Here is a 17083-nt window from a genome sequence, read left to right on the forward strand (position 1 = left end):
CTCCAGCAGAGCATGAAGTAGAGTCTGGGGTTCCCCCTCCCCCAAGTGCCTGTCGGGGCCTGGGTTTCAGCTGTCCACACCACAGCAGTGGGCAACGAGCTTAAAGCCCCTAATGGCTGTGGGCGCTGACTCTCACCAGTAGCTATGGATTGTTTGCAATGTTTTGAGAAAGTGCAATATTGCCTTCCATAGTGGTTGCACCATTTTACACTCGCATCAACAGTGAATAAGGGTTCCAGTTTCTCCACAACCTCGCTAGCATTTGTTGTTTGCTGCTCTGTTAAATTTTGCTATTCTTACTGGGGTGAGATGATATCTCATAGTTGTTTTAGAACTTTTAAGATTATGGGATTGGCTAGGAATGGCTTTGAGAGTCTGTAGACTTTATCTCTTTCTCTCTAAAACTCTCCACAGCTTAAGACACAGATGTGGCAGCTTCTCAAGGGCCATGACCACTTACAGGATGAGTTTTCCGTTTTTTTTGACCATTTGCGCCCAGCAGCTAGCTGGATGGGTGATTTTGAAGAGATCAATTGGACTGAGGAAAAGGAATATGAGGTACAGTTTCTGAGGCTGCAGGAGGGTTGTAAAGAGGAAAAGTCCCCTGTGGGGAGGTAATCATCACAGAGCCTTTATTAAGTGGCACCATCTCCTCCAGTTTGATGGCTTTGAAGAAGTGGCATTGCCTGATGTGGAAGAGGAAGAAGACCCTCCCAAGATACCAACAGCTTCAAAGAGCAAGAGAAGAAAAGAGATTGGGGTCCAGAATCATGATAAGGTACATTATGTTGGTTGCGGGGGTTATCCAGTCTTTATGAACCATGTTTTGAGTTTTCTCTCCAAATGATTTCCTGATTTAGAAAAGCTCCTGGTTGATGGGGTCTGAGATAATTATGGACAGGAATCAGGCTAGTTATGGAGCATGCAGTAACAGTGGGAAGGACAGCACTGTTGCTCAGGAGACCTTAAGACGGCCTCATTAGAAAGCTTTAGTTCTTCTTTTTTCTATGTGAGAGCTTTCTTTTTTACGTCTTCTTTTCTGCCTGTATTAATAATATTGATAACAGCTAGTACTTACTTGGTTATTATAACTTATCAGGCACTGCTTCTAAGTACTTTGCATGGATAATTACTTAATGTCATTTGACTCTCATAATAATCCTAGGAAGATACTCTTATTGTTTAGATTTACAGAAGAGGAAACTGAGGTGCAGAGAGATTCTAATACCCGGGTCTTACATGTAGTTAATTGGCAGTGCAACTTAATCAGGCTTCAGGTAATGTGGCTTTAGAGTGTGTTCTCTAATGCTCTTTTAAAAGTACCTTCTTCAATCCATGTCTCTTCTACATGTCTTTGCTCTTTGCTGGGTAGAAACTGCTTCTTGGTTGCTGAGTGAACTTGAGTAATTCATTTAACTTCTTGTTTCAATTTTTCTTCATGAATCGGGATGATAATCATGGTACTTCTAGGCCTTAGGTTTGTTAAAAAGAGAGTGTCTTTGAACCATCCAGTATGGTAAAACCCTCTCGGGGACTACAAGAGGGGAGAACTGAAGGCATAGGGAGGTAGAAACAAAAACAAATAAGTGAGTGAAGTATATCTTGTAATGGAGCTCTCCTGTGACTTTGCCTTTGATTGTATTCAACTTAAGTACTTCTTGAAATATCTGGGCAATTGGGGTCTATCAGTTTTAGTTACTTGGGTTTGTTCCAGGGATTTATCGTATGTTTTGGTTTTGTTTGGGCCATTGTTTCCCCAGACACTATCAAGAGATGGTGCGTAAGGTCATGGTTGAGGTGAGACTTGCTCACCTGGCCAGTAGGTTAGCTCCCTTTCTTGGTACTATAATGTTTGGCAGTGAACCAAGCCCAAGTGTCTCTTAGGAGAGTGACTGGCCCGATGGGACCAAGGACTGTGCCTGCTCCTGCCATGATGGAGGTCCTGATTCAAAGCTGAAGAAGAGCAAAAGAAGAAATTGTAGCCATTGCAGCAACAAGGTGAGGGGAGTACTGCTGTAGAGGTGCTATCAGAGGAAGCTTGGGGACCTCCAGGCCCTTACTGTTGGAATTGATTTGTACCTCAGTAAGTTCTTAAAGAGATTATACACTTAAAAGAGATATGTAATACTTAGGTGTATAAAGTAAAATCTTGAAAGAGATTTTTAAAAATCTTATGATTTGAGTGAAAGTTTACAGAACAAGTAGATATTCCATTCAACCTTTTGAACATACTGAATTTTACTTTTTAAAGAGAATTTTTTGGATAGAATTTTTGGAATTTATAGCTCAAATATTTCCTTTAGATTTTTGTTTTTTTAAATGAAAACCCAAGTCAAGAACATAAACCTTAAAGAGAATACTGTTTCTTTATAGTGAGGTGCTTGGCAGCAAATCTAGAGTTTTCTGTTAGAGGAGTCCTGTGTTCTATTCCAGGTCATTTAAAATTGTTGGAGCAGGTTGTTGGTTGGCAGGGCTGCTTCCTTTGGTGGGTCTTTGAGGCATAGGAAGCCAGGAGACCCTGACCTAGAGGTTGTTCCTGCAGGTCTGTGACAGCAAATCCTGCAAGAGTAAGGAGTCCCATGAGTTGGTGAGCAGCAGCCCCTGCCGAGAGGCCAGCCCTATGTGTGTGGCTAAGGACACTGGGCAGGGCAAGGATGCAGTGGAGGAAGATGCTCCAGAAGAAAGAGAGAACACTGAAGTGACTCAAGGCAAGACTGGCAGGGCCACCAGAAAGGGAGACACATCTATTCCAGGTGAGTGAGCTTGACTTCCACTTTCTTAGGCCAACCCAGCCCTTCTTCCCTTGTTAATCATTCTCTTATATTTTAACCAGACCATCTTTTGAGATCTCTGGTGGCCCAGTGAGGAATTGCACTGCCATTTCCAAGGCATGTGGTTCAAATCTGTCATTGGCTATGCAGAAGGATGGGCAGTCTTCTCCTGTATGATTTATAGAGGGTCAACTCTGAGTTGGTACATAAGAACAACTTTGGGCTTGAATAAAGGATAGCCTTTTAAGACCAGTAGGAAATTCCTCTCCTGTGAAGCCTTGTTTCCTGTGGTGTCCATCTTCTTGAAGTTAATATTACAAAGTCTCCATGATTGAGCATTCTCTTGAAACCCTGCCCTTTATCCCAGGTCCCCTAGATTACATTTTTGAAGACTCAGCTTCTCTGTTTGGAAATAGCACTTTCCTGCTTAGCAATAAGACTTTATCCCTTTATCACAGTAGTTCATATCTTCAGGTTCTTATTTTCCTCCTAAACAGGATTGGCAGTGGGGAGCACTTTCCTGTCCCCTCAAGAAGTGATCCTTACTGACCGACTCCTGGATGGCACAACACCTTGCTCACCAGAGACTTTGCAGCTTTCCCCTCAAACTGTTAGGATAAATCAGTCTGAGTCTGGGGTTGCCTCCTGCACTAAGGTGCCATCTAAACGTCACAGTGAGAGTGAGGGCCATAAGTTTGTGAAACAACCACAGACTTCAAGGCTTGGCTGGGATACAGCAAAAACTGAACAACTGACTGGGACTACTGAACTTCCCTCTTCCTTCTTGAGTCCTCCTTCTCAAAGGACCAAAGACTTAGAAAGGAGAGAGATGTCTGAGAAACTGGACACTCAGCAGAGCTGGCAGGCCTCAAATAGAGCTGAGGTGAAGCCATCCGACAGGATATCTCCTGTCCACCAATCTTCATCTGACACCTCAGAGACTTCTAAAACTCTTAGAGGGAGTTTGTTTAAGGACAGTGGGACGCAGAGTAAGGGCACAGAGGGAGAGCAGCAGCCAAAAGCCATGGAAGCTACAGTATGTGCCAACAACAGCAAGGTCAGCTCCACTGGGGAAAAGGTAGTCCTGTGGACAAGGTAGGTGAAGATGGATAGGGGGGTGCCTGATGGAAAAGAGCCCAGGACACATCCAGGTAAAGACTAATTTAGGATTTGTGTTATAGGGAAGCTGACCGTGTGATTCTCACCATGTGCCAGGAACAAGGAGCACATGAACCAACCTTTAGTGTCATCTCCAAACAGCTGGGGAATAAGACTCCAGCTGAGGTGAGTTAGGGGACGAAGACCCCAGTCCCACTCAGGTGAGCAAGGGAGGCCACATAAAGAATAGAAAGACACAAGAACTTTCAAGCACAAGACCCTTAGGGTACTGTGAGTTTGCCTATACCGTAGGGATTTGTCTGATGGGAGTGTTTCTAAGAGAAAAGACGATGGATTTAGAGGTAGGAACCCCAGAGGATCCATTCAGACTTTTGATGGGAATGTGGGCAAAATATTTAGCCTCTTAGCCAGAGTCCTTTATTTATACAGAAGATGTTGCACTTTCACACTGTTATGTGAAATAAGTAGTTATTCATTCATGTTGGGCTGAATGCAGCATGGAACAGCAAGAACAGCCCTCTCCCTCTCCTCCAGGTTTCCCACCGTTTTCGTGAACTCATGCAGCTCTTCCGTACAGCCTGTGAGGCCAGCTCTGAGGATGAGGATGATGCAACCAGTACCAGCAACACAGACCAGCTTTCTGACCATGGGGACCTTCTGTCTGAGGAGGAGCTGGATGAGTGAGGCTTGGAGACAGTGGGTGTCATCACACAGGACCAAACCCAGCATAGCCCCAGGATGCTGGAGTGGCTGTACTTTGGTAGTCCAGCCCTAGGACTGCATTTACAGAGCTGGAAGAGCAGAGGTTGCAGACGAAGACAATGTCAGGCTGTTTGCTAGAGTCAGGCCCAGGGTTCTGCTATTTTGCGCATCCTTTTGTGCAGACCTTAAAATCTACTTTGTAAATACTGTTGCAAAGACTAAGGTTCAGCTCCTTTCTCTATGTTGTTCTGTTGTGTTTTGGGTTTTTTTGTCAGATAGTACATATTTATTGTTCTGTGGTCTAATCATGTGTTTCTAAGTAATAAACAAGTTTGTTGGCTCTGTGACCCGAAGGTCTTCTGCCCCACAACACTGAGTTCCTGCATCCAGTAGTTTTTATTGGAAACTAGCTTTTCTCTGCTTTTAGAACTTCAGTCCACGAGGCTGCTGCTGTCCTGGTAGCACCGGGCCAGACTGTTGAGCTCCTGCAGCAGCTCCTCTAGGTCCTCCTGCTCCACCCCAGCAGCCATGAAGCTGGCCCAGCGCCGCAAGTCAAGGTTGGTGAGTTCTTTGGCCAAGTCTCTCAGTGTCTGGTGCAAAGATGAAGAGGAATATAGGGCCCCCAAGACTGGGATGCTCTTCCCCTCTGTGGAAGGAGAGACGTGAGACCTGTGAGTGAGCTGCTCTTCCATCCTGGCCCTCTGCTGCCCTGCTAAGGGTTTAAGCCCTTGCTAGATGCTGTAAATTCTGTGTAGGGTACCGCTGCTACGCCAGCTGCACTCCAGAGGCAGAGAGCACTTCTCAGAGGAACCACAGGGTGAATAAAGGACTGTTTAAAAACTGAAACTGAGCATGGGAGACAGTAAACGCTCTCCCTTGCAGGCAGTGCTGGTTTTCTTCATTACCTACATACCTGCCCCTCCAGAAGGTGAACCCTGTTGGCTGAAGCTTGAGGAGAAGTGTGGGTAAGGAGGGACCACCTTACAAGGAGTCAGCAGCAGATGGGAAGAACTGTGGGGGCAAGTGAACAGAACTTGAATTAGCAAAGAGTCAAGGGAGGTCTGAGGCCAGAATGACAATGGCAGAGCAAACATCATACTGACCTCAAAGCTCGAGGCTGCTGCTGCTGTAAATACTGGGCCAAGACTTCTTCCCCAGTGGCACAGGCATGGAGCTGGGAGGGCGGAGGTGTCCCTGGGGTGAGGTGACTGTCAGAACAAAGCCAAACCCACCTTTACTTTGCACCAACATGAGTATGAATCTAAGAATAATTCCTATTTCAGACCATCAGCAGACTAAGGACACTCAGAGGTTCCCTCTCCTACTCTACTCCTCATCCACCCCTGTAGAGTATTCCGAGGATCAGGGTAGGGAGTAGCAGTGAAGGGGAGGCCGGGGAATAAAGGGAAAAAAAATATCTGACAAGGGTTCCTAGGGACCTGCAGGCCTCACCTGGTGTGGAATACTCTTTCTAGACCTCTTAGCACCACTGACTGGGCAAAGCAGCGTGCTCCAGATGAGTCCCCACATGCAGACAGCGGGGTCCAAGGAGTGGCACCCGCAAGCTGCACCAGGGTATCAGGAAGGGATTGGCCTGAAGGGAATGGGATGGTGGCTCCTGCTGTCACCACCTAGAGTCAAGGAAGCAATGAGATCATTAGGGGTTTTGTCAGCTCTTACCTTCCTTTACTCTTACAAACCTCCATACCTTTTTCCCAGAGTAGCTCAGCATATCAGCCATATGAACCATTGAAATAGGTGAGGAATGCAGGCGATAAGGAACAGTGAGTGTGTCCAGGGCGGTAGCCAGGATGGCACTGCAGTGGAAGGGCAAGCTGGCCTGTAAAGAGGGAGGAGCACTTGGGTCTCTGCAGCCTGGAACAGTGAATTTGGAGGAAGGATGATAATGGTAGGGGTCTGGTGCTCTGGGGAGCAGCAAGGGTGAGTTGGGGCCAGTATAGGACACGTGTAGACAAATAGAATCTAAGAAACCACATCACAGTTGCGTTCAGCTCAAGCTTCAAGTAACAAACATGATAATACAGCTAAAGAAAAGCTGACTAGAGTGTGAGGCCTTGCTTTGTGGCACCTAGGGCCTTACATCATAATGCAGCTGTGGAAAGGTGACAGGTGGCTCAGGCCGCAAGCCCAGGCTTCCACCCAGGGATAAGGGACAGACGAGAGAGCTGTGAGCAGTCAAGTGCACCAGTCCAAATGCTGTGTTTAACAGACGGTAGATGTTCTTCTGGGGTTCCTGCTGAGAATGGAGAATAGTTTGCTGTAGGCATCTTTCTGCTGGGATATCACTTGTCATTTCTTCCATCTCACCCTAGAACTACTTCCTCAGCAAGCTGTACTCACCTGAAGGTTGTAGGGACCAGGGAGCAGGCCCCAGGCTAGTATCCCCCGCCCTGAGTATTCATCCTGTAGCAACTCTGCCGTCTTGGCGCCTACCCCAGAAAAGCCATCGTGCAGGTCACACAGGATCTGGAAACCCTGGAAAGAAGGGAAAAATGGAGGATAATTGAGAGTAGAATGAGAAGAGCTTCTCCCCTGATGTCCACCTTGCCACAAGCTACCTGCAGGTAGTCACACTCCTCCACGTAGAAGTGTAGCCTGTCCTCCAGCTCTTCCAAGTAGCCTGGTTCCTTCAGGATACTCTCCCCTTGACCAAAAGCTTCCAGCCGACCTGTTTCTCTGCCATTCACAAACATGAAAGAATTAAAAATAGGCAACACCAGCCCTGCTCTCTCCCAGATCTTCTTTTGTTTCTGAGGATGGCAGTGAGGGTGCCCTCAAGAGCGTACTCGCACACTGCTGGGGATCTACATTCCCTATCACACCTCCTCAAGGGCACACATACCCATCGTGGTTGTATTTGTGGATCATACAGATGCTTCGGGGATGGAGATGGACTCGGAGGAAGTCTGACCAAACTCTGATGCTGCCCACTGTTGGGGTGGGTGGTTTTGGTGTTTTAGCAGTGGTGTGTGTCGGGGGACCTGAAGGAGAAAAGGAAAGAATCTGTGCCTCTCGCCATGCTCCTATACAGCTCAGCTCTCCTACTTGGAGAAATCTCACCTTTGCCATTGGGGATGGATTTGACCCTCCAGACACCATCACTACTCAGCTCTCCCTGGGAAGGGTGAGAGAAAAACCTACTTTAGTTCCATACAGTTGGGATTTATTGGACGGCCACTCCCCACAGCCTCCTTTCTGTTCATAAAGTCAGAGTATGTAGGAAAACAAAAAATTATCCTAAACCATTCATGATGCTCAGTGCTGTCTTTTTTCTCTGTCCTAGTGGAGGTGAGTAATACTGGGTTGAAAAGTCCAGGGCTTAGCCCCTCACCTCTGCACTCAGCAGGTCATGAACATAAGGGTTTTTGGGGTAGAGTTCTTCTTTGTGTGTAGTGAGCTTCCCCTGCCTGAAAGAGAGGATCACGGTGACAGTGTTCCTGTTTTGAGTGTACACTCCCAGCTCCTCCACACACCACAGATACTTACCATGCTATTGTAGCATCTAGTTGTTTGTCCCTGTAGAGTCCACCTTCCTGTTTCAGGGAGCTGAGACTACCTGTATAACAGAACTCAAAAGCTCATTTCCATGGGGTTGTACCCTACGGATACTGACCCTCTGCTGAATTGCTGAGAATAAATAACATGGGAGATTGCCCAACTTTTTCCCTAGAAGTTGGTAGATTCATACTAGAGAGACTGGGGTTTTGGGTTGGCACAACTCTGTACAGTCTGCCACTAAGTGCCTATAGGGATAGACTTTATCGACAAGTCAAAGCCCTGTTGTCACATACCCCCTTTCTGCCAATCTAACATCTGGCCACCTACCTAACATCTAGCTGACTTCATCCCTACAGCCTTTGCAGATAATGCATGGGGGGGGGGGGGTTGTCTTTACGAAAAGTTAGTGAATCCAGAGCCCAGCTTTCCTTGCCCAGCTCAGTCATGAGCTTTGAGATTTGGGGCAAAATCTCCACTAAGCGTTCCTTACTGGTGTGCTGCAGGTCAATATCTCAATGATTTCTGGTAAAAGCGGGGATAAATGTGCCCCTTCCTATATCCCCCTGTCGATTACAAGCGTAGTTAGTTCTCTCATAGTTTCATCACTGGTCCTTGAGCCCAGTGAGTCCAGGGATCCAGAAGGGAAAAGATGCTCGAGAGTCCATAGGCTGAAGAGAAAACCGCGTCTGCTAAACCCCCCGTCAGCCTCACCTTTCAGATCCATGAGGATGAGCCGCGGCGTGTAGGTGTCCTGGCCATGCAGGGTTCGGCCTGCCCGGTACAGGACATCGGGGCACAGTTCTCCTGGCGCCTCCTGGGCATCGGTGGGGCGGCCCAGAGCAGCATCCTGGGAAGCACAGAGGCCTTCACTAGACTCTAGAGACAGGCTGAAGTTCAAAGCTGGAAATCCTGAAAAGTTTCTCTGCTGCAGCTGCTGGGAAATCTTACCTGCTGGTTCCACCAGTGAGCTCCCACAAAACCAGCGAAATGTCCCAACTGAAGAGTAAGCACCTTGCGCCCCCTGCCCGCCATGCCACAGGGCACCGAGGGCCGCACCTCCGTCGCCTCCCTGCTCCCTACACCCAGTCGATTGGTTGGGCATACTTGTAGGAGGGGCCTCGTTCGCTGCGCCCTATTGGCCCACATGTCCTTTCCCAAAGGATAAACGATTCGTTGGACTAGAGAGGCACGCCCATCAGTCTCTCCCGTCTTCCCGACGTGAACTAATCCCGTTTACCGGTCGCAGGCTGTAGGGGCGGGGCCGGGGCCGCGCGCCCCTCACGCCGGAAGTGGCGGAAGCCGGCGCCAAAGCGCAAGGCGCCTCCATGAGGACTTAAGGGTTTGGCTGTCCGCTCTTGGCGTCCCTGGTGACTCCCGTTTGTTTCTCGGTAGGTGTTCGTACCTTGTATTTCTTTTACTGTTCTTGTACATTCCCAACAAGAGGCCCTTGTTTTGACTCAGAAGGTGCAGAACGAAAGGAAAGCCTTCTATGAAAAGTAGACTTTCCCCGAAGCTAAGTTCCCACCTCTTTCCTCATCAAAATTCAGCCACCTTTCCCAATTTTAATAAATCGTTGGTTTTGCTTTTGGCTTCCACTCAGTATAATTTGGAAATGAGTCCTTATTTCAATGCGTATTTCCTTTTCCTTGTTTTAGAATGAATATACGACAGAGTCAAACAGATTCTTTTTCAGTTTTGGCTGTTAGATGTTACAGTTAACATTCTAGTGAAGAAGCACATTTCTGTTGAGGATTGGGATCGGTTTAGGCATAAGATTGGGAGTGTTCTAGTTGTTTTCTAAGGTTATCGCTTTTCGTTTCTTTTGATCTGGAGATTCCTCTTATATGAGTGCCATGGGGGTGGGGAGCTACAAATAAGTATGCAACTTAAAAAACAAGTATGGGCTTTGGAGTATTTGCTACATGTTAGGAAAGACAATTATAAACATGGTTTTTACTTAGTAAACAGAAATAGATGATTCAGAACTCAGTCATCGCCTTCTAGTTGGAACCATGCCCATGGGTTTTATCTATCTTTCTCCAGGAACCACCACTTGCCTTTAAGTTCTCAAAGCAACTCCTTAACCCATTAGGCCACCAACGTTCCCTAGAGATTGTAAATGTATTTTTTATTTAGAAATAGTAAACGAGAAGGTAGGAATAGCTAAGCACATCGTGTGGCACCTACCCGCAAAAGAATTAAATGGATAGAGACATAAAAATAGACACAGGGGTAACTGAGAGACAGTGCTGCCCCTTCCCAAAGTCGCTGACTAGCAAGTCTCTGACTCAGTGCCATTGAGCTTGAAATTGATCTTAGTGTCTGTATCAACAAAGACTCCGTGACAGGACTTGTTATGAACTTCAAACTTCCTGAGATTGTCAGTCCCTCTCCAGGACAAAGCACTTCGCTGTCACCAATCGGAGAGCTCTGCTGCTGTTTACCAACAAGACAATCTTTGAAGGAAGAGATTATGAACATTCCGTGTAGACTCATATAAGGGGACTATAAACCTCTGTATCACCTCTTTAGGGAATACATGTCCTCTGTGATTTCCTGGTTTTCCCCTGGATTGCTCTAATAAAAATTTGCATGTCAAACTGCTAAGTATGTTGAGCGGTATTTGGCGCTGAAAACACTTTAGTATTTTTTTGTCATTTTTAGAAAGCACGTGACATTTTGGGGTGGAGGAAGGCTTTAGGGGAAAATTTACAAAGCAATTTAGTTTCTCATTAAATAGTTTGTATAAAAAATGTTCTATGCCATTGGTTGTGTTTCACACAATGTGTCTTTCCTCATTTCCATCCTGACTTCTCCTTTGTTCGAATTTTCTACTTTTGGGTAAATGTTCTTTATATCTATCTAATATAATTGTTCTAAGGAATATTTTTCTCTCTGGGAATACTATTTTATGGCCTTTTAGTGTGTGGCGGAAAGGGAATGGCTCTAGTTCTAGGTCAGAACTAGAATTAGATGTCCCTCAAGCCTTTTGTCCTTCACCTTACATCGTAGGAATATAATCATGAGGTGTGTTTAGTCATGAGGTGTATTTAGTTCTGTGTCCTTTGTTCTGTCATCTATATTCATGTATATGAAGCACCTGTAATTATACATGTATGAAAAAAAACCCTACAACCTGTGTTATCTGCAGATTGGTGTGCTCCCTTATACTTAACCTACCTAGGTTTTTCCATATATCCCCCTACCTCTTTAGGGAGCTCTGGCAGCCTAAAACCTGTATTGGGTCCAAGAAACACATTGTTTAAATCCACCAGCTGTTCTGTAGGAGAAAGATGGGCACTCTCCTCTGGTTTAACTGCCTCTGAAATCCTGCTGGGGTAGGATGTCACCACCACAATATATTTGTATGTTATTTGTTATACTATTTCGTCAGAACAGAGCAAGGAAACACCGCATGGTTCAAAATTGGGAAGGGCGTACGCCAGGGATGCATCCTATCTCCATACCTTTTCTACCTGTATGCAGAACAGATTATCCAGGAGGCTGTGGGTTCTATGAGGAGAAATGTGGGGTCAAGATTGGTGGAAGACCTATCAACAATCTGCGTTATGCAGAGGACACAACCCTGCTTGCTGAAACTGAGGAGGACCTGAAGCGCTTGCTGCAGAGCTTCAAGGACTGCAGCTTCCAATATGGATTGAGGCTCAATGTCAAGAAGACAAAGATTCTCGCCACTGGACCAACTGGCAGCATCAGGATGGATGGTGAAGAGATTGAGATTGTTCACAGCTTTAGTTTGCTTGGCTCCACAGTCAACACTCTTGGCACCAGCAGCCAGGAAATTAAAAGACACATTGAAATGGGAAAGTCTACTGTTAGGGACCTCTCCAAAGTACTGAAGAGCAGTGGTGTCTCTTTGGAGACTAAGGTGTGTCTGATACAGGCCATGGTCTTTGCAGTCACTTGTTATGCATCAGAGAGTTGGACAGTGACCAAGGAGGATAGAAGGAGAATTGATGCCTTTGAGCTGTGGTGCTGGAGAAGAGTATTGAGAATACCATGGACTGCTAGGAAAACAAACAGATTCATCCTGGAAAAGGTTAAACCGGGTGGCTCCTTGGAGGCAAGGATTCTGAAGCTAACATACTATGGACATGTTGTAAGGAGGGACCGGTCCTTGGAGAAGGACATCATGCTTGGCAGGGTGGAGGGACAGCGCAGGAGGGGAAGGCCCTCAATGAGGTGGATTGATTCAGTGACTGGAGTAATCAGGATGGGTGTTTTGGAGACAGTGCAATTGGCACAGGACAGAGCAGAGTTTAAGGCTGTTGTACATACTATGCGACTTGAAGGCATATAACAACAAGAACAACACTGTTGCAGATTTGTTTCTGTTAGAGAATTACTGTGGTGGTGGTGGTGGTGGTGATAGGTGCCCTGGAGTTGGCTCTGATTTTACAAGACTCAGTGAAGCAGAATGAAATTCCACCTGATTCTGTGCCATCCTCACAGTCTCTACTGTGCTTAAGCCACAGTTGCAGTAACTGTGTCTGACCATCTCATTGACTCTTCCGCTCCTTCACTGACCCTCCAGTTTTCCACATGATGTCCTTTTCCAGGGACTAGCATGTATGTGAGAAATTTCATTGTCATCACCTTAAAGGTGAGCACCCTGGTTGCACTCTTAACTTTCATATGCATATGGAACAATTGAAAACAGCATGACAAGCACACCTTAATCTTTAAACTGATGTCTTTGCTTGTTAGCACTTCAAAGAGTTCCTAGGCAGCAGGTTTACCCAGTGTAATAGCAATTTGATTTCTTGATTGCTGCTTCCATGAGTGTTGAGTGTGGATCAAAGAAAATTTACAAACACTGACAACTTCAAGCCTCTCTCCATTATTCTATTGCTTATTGGTCCAGTTAGTGAGACATTTACACTCTGCGACTGAGTGTACTCCAACTCAGAGTGACCTTCCATAAAGTTTCCAAGAATATAAATTACAATGGGAGGAGAAAGCCCATTTTCTCCCATAGAGTGGCTGGTGGATTTGAATCTCCAGAAAAGCGCAACCCTTGGGTTCACAGCACAGCTTTCTTCTGCATTCCTGCCCTGGCCATTCTGTATTAATTTGCCCATGTTATGTAGTGGCTTTCCTTAACCATTTATTAACATATCTGTCTTGTTAGTAATCTTCTCTCCTTTCTGGTAGCCAAGAGATACTTTTTAAAAATATCCTGTACATAAATCTTTATTTCCCCCCTCAATAGTTGTCTCTCTCATTGGCCTTTTGTGTTACTTCACTCAGTATAATGTCCTCCAAATTAATCTTTATTTTTAAATGTTTCAGGAATTCTTAATTCTTTGCATGTTGTTGTTACATGCTGCCAAGTCAACTGGCACTTGTAGCAACAGCCTGCCCTGTCCTGAGCCAGTCTCACTCTGACACACCATTCCCCAGTTACTATCTATCCACCTTACCCAGGGTAGTCCCCTCCACCCTTCCACACTTGATGTCCTGGACATTCCTGGCAACATGCCCAAAGTATGTGCGATGGAGATTCAAAATCTTTGCCTCCAAGGAGCAACTTGATTTCACTCTTTCCAGGACAGACCTGTTTGTTCTCTTGGTAGTCCATGGTATGTTCATAATCTTCTCCAGCACCAAAACTCAGAGGCATCTAGCCTTCTGTCATCCTGAGTCATTGTCCAGCTCTCTGATGGATAGCAAGTAATTGCTATTATTGATCCATGCCTTTTATCACTCTCTCATCATGTCCCCACTGCACCTTGCCTGTTCCTTTACCTCTCCCCACGCTTCCCTCTGTCCAGTAAGCTGTATTGTCCTGTGATTCCCTCCCCTTCTTTCACCTCTCCTACTTCATTTTCCCCTCTCCTTTTGAACAGTTATACATATGCTGTTTCTGTTTGCTAACTGCATTAGCCATATTGCCAGTGTATCAGTTCAAGTTAATCCTCTCTCATCTCTGTCCTTTACAGTATTCATTATACACTCTATTTTTGCCCTCCTCTCCCCCTCAGTTATTGTCTTACTTTTCAGAATAGCAGCCTTATGTAGTGTAGTACTTGTCCTTTGGTGACTTGGCATTTCTTAAGCTGAAAAAAACTAAAGAACAAACTCAAGCCTTAAGTTGCAATACTTAAGGGTGCGATGGGCAGAATATTGAATGATTCAGGAAGCTTCAAAAAAAAGATACAGAGTCACTATACCAAAAAAAGGTTATCCAACAGACTGTGGAAATTACCGGACAGTATCACAAATATCACAAACAAGCAAAATTAAAAAAATGACTGGAACAGTACATTAACAGGAATTATCAGAAATACAAGCTGGATTTAGAAGAGGCCATGGCACTAGAGACACTGTCACCAATGACAGATGGAGCTTGGCTGAAAATAAAGAGTACCAAAGGAATATCTATCTGTGCATCATTGTCTATGCAAAGATAATTGACTGCATAGATCACAACAAGTTGTGGTTAACCTTGAGAAGAATGGGAATCCTAGAACTCTGGATAGTGCTTATGCAAAACCTATACTTCGACTAGGAGTCAGTCCACAGGACGGAGCAAGAACACACTGCATGGTTCGGAATTAGAAAAGGAGTGTGTCAGGGATGCATGCCGTCTCCATACCTTTTCAATCTGTAAGTGGAACAGATCATTTGAGAGGCTGGACTTTATGAGGAGTGTGGCATCAAGATTGGAAGAAGACTCACCAACAACCTGCACTGTGCAGATGATTCTGCCTTGCTTGCCATAACTGAGGAAGACCTGAAGCATTTGTTGCAGAAGGTCAAGGAGTACAGCCTTCAATATGGATTGAAGCTAAACACGAAGAAGACAGAGATTCTCGCCACTGGACCGGTTGGCATCCTCACGATGGATGAAGAGACTGAGGTGGTTAACTTGAGCTTGCTTAACTACACAATCAACAGTCTTGGCACCAACTGTCAGGAAATCAAAAGATGAATTGCATCAGGTAAGTGTTGTCAGGGACCTCTCCAGAGTGCTAAGGAGCAATGATGTCAGTCTAGAGACTAAGGTACACCTGATCCAGGCCATGGTCTTTGCAGTTAAATGCTATATATCATAGATGAGTGACATAGATGAGAGTCTTTGAGTTGTGGTGCTGGAGAACAGTACTGAATATACACGGACAGGCAGCAGAACAAATCAGTCTGTCTTGGAGGATGTGAAACCAAGTTTCTTGTTGGAGGTAAGGATTTTGAAGCTCTCACATATTTGGAACATGTGGCCAGGAGGGACCAGTCTGATATCATACTTCAAAGGGTGGAGGGATACAACAGGAGAGAAGACCCCAGATGAAATGTATTCACATTATAAATCATGTGGTAAGGTGTGCTGGAATCAGTGAGAGTGACTCAGGATAAGGCAGGATTCACAGTTACTAAACATAGGGTTGCTATGAATTGCAGGGAACTCAATGGCACATAACCACAACATACAAAAAACAAATGGCTGACACATAATTTCATGAAACAACATATAACTGAAAGGCAGTAGTGATGGAGTTGGCAAAGAACAAGGCTCCAGGAATTGATGGAATACCATCTGTCATATTTCAAGAAACAGATGCTGCCCTGCATGTGCTCACCAGGTGCCAAGAAAACTGGAGGACAGCTACCTGGCCATCTGACTGGAAGAGATCCATATTTATACCTGTTAAAAAAAAGGTGATCTGATATGTGGAAATTATTGAACAATATCACTGATACCACAGCCCTTCTTTACATTGGGGGGGAAAAATCACATTTCTGCTATTCATAAATTTCTGGGCATTAGGTTCTTCCTGTCTTCTTTTGTGAATAATGCTGCAGTGAAAATGGGTATGCATATGCCTCTTCATATAATACCTAGCTTTGGGATTGCTGAATCATATGGCATTTCTACTTTGAGCTTTTTAAATAAGTGCCAGGCCATTATACATTCCTGTCACCAGTGGATATTAGTCTCCCAACATTTTCAGACTTTTTAGTGTCATTAATGTTGGGGTATGACAGCACTCCTTTCTTTTTAAAAAAAATTTATTGTATTTTGTCTGTACAGTCAAATTGGATCTTACTGGTACAGGAGGTGATTGCCCCTCCTCCAGCACAGCATCTGGTGGATTCGAACCACACCCCTCTGGGATTGTACTGCAGCTTCTTGGCACTAGGATACCAGAGCTCCCTTAGCTCTCCTTTCTTATGGCTAATATTCATGTGTATCTCTTCACGGCATTGCCATTATGAAGTGTCTACTTATCTTTTGCACATTTGGGTTAGTGCAGAACTGTCTTGTGCATAAGTGTGTAGTCAAATTTATTTCTCAATATTCTTTGTGTTGCTTTGTGACTAAAGCTAGTCTTAATTTTTTAGTTTACATTTTAAAATTTTTCCTTAGTTCTAATAGTAAAGACGGGCTCTCTTAGGGTTTTACTTCTACAAAAATACCTGGAAGTGTTTTGTTTCTTCCTCCTGTGACATACAGCATTATATGAGTTCAGTGGATTCTGGCTGTCCTCACTGCTGTTACTGCAGCAGCTGGGGGAGGTGGAGGAATGGAACTGGTGGTGACAGCGGTGGCTGAGTGCCATTGTGGCGCCCGAGGGAAGGAGTGAGCAGAACGTACGCAGGAATCCTCCCCATTTCATACACCTTAGGAGTCACAAAAGCAGCCTGGGCCCTGCAACCACAGCTTCTGTCCCCCTTCCAGCTGCTGGCCAAATCCTGAGCCTGCCGCCTAAGTATCACCTGCTTGTGGGTGATTATCACATTTGGTACATCAGTGTCACAGTGCTCAACTTCACAACCACCACACGTTACCTCTATACAGCAAGTGGACACACCAGGCTATACGACCTAGAAGAATGTTTGACCACAACCAATTAAAAACAGTCCTGAAGACCCGCGGATTAAAGTCACCCACCTTTGGCTTGGTAGCATCACTTTCTGTCCACTAGGCCAGCTGATCTCTCTCTTTGCTG

General features: G+C 45.3%; 2 protein-coding genes across 2 annotated transcripts in view; one reads left to right on the top strand and one right to left on the bottom strand.

The window, feature by feature from the left end:
• The window catches only part of GON4L (gon-4-like (C. elegans)), a 138380-nt gene extending 133806 nt beyond the window's left edge, over positions 1–4574 (top strand). The window contains exons 26-32 of the mRNA XM_006895781.1: positions 415–558; positions 659–778; positions 1885–1998; positions 2543–2753; positions 3269–3866; positions 3953–4055; positions 4425–4574. Of these exons, the coding sequence (XP_006895843.1) occupies positions 415–558; positions 659–778; positions 1885–1998; positions 2543–2753; positions 3269–3866; positions 3953–4055; positions 4425–4574 (1440 nt within the window). The remainder of the gene's footprint in view (positions 1–414; positions 559–658; positions 779–1884; positions 1999–2542; positions 2754–3268; positions 3867–3952; positions 4056–4424) is intronic.
• Positions 4575–5023: 449 nt separating this feature from the next.
• LOC102871419 (protein misato homolog 1-like) lies at positions 5024–9143 on the bottom strand. Its single transcript, XM_006895783.1, has 14 exons — positions 9060–9143; positions 8823–8958; positions 8100–8169; positions 7945–8020; positions 7674–7728; positions 7456–7594; positions 7172–7289; positions 6954–7088; positions 6694–6846; positions 6301–6432; positions 6045–6223; positions 5696–5800; positions 5506–5603; positions 5024–5238 (listed from the first exon to the last, which is right to left on the bottom strand). Exons 1-14 carry the CDS (start codon positions 9141–9143, stop codon positions 5024–5026), a joined length of 1695 nt encoding a protein of 564 aa, XP_006895845.1.
• Positions 9144–17083: the final 7940 nt, after the last annotated feature.

The sequence above is a fragment of the Elephantulus edwardii genome, unplaced genomic scaffold, assembly GCF_000299155.1.
Source record: "Elephantulus edwardii isolate Elephantulus edwardi_28Jun2011 unplaced genomic scaffold, EleEdw1.0 scaffold00176, whole genome shotgun sequence".
NCBI classification, from domain to species: Eukaryota; Metazoa; Chordata; class Mammalia; order Macroscelidea; family Macroscelididae; genus Elephantulus; species Elephantulus edwardii.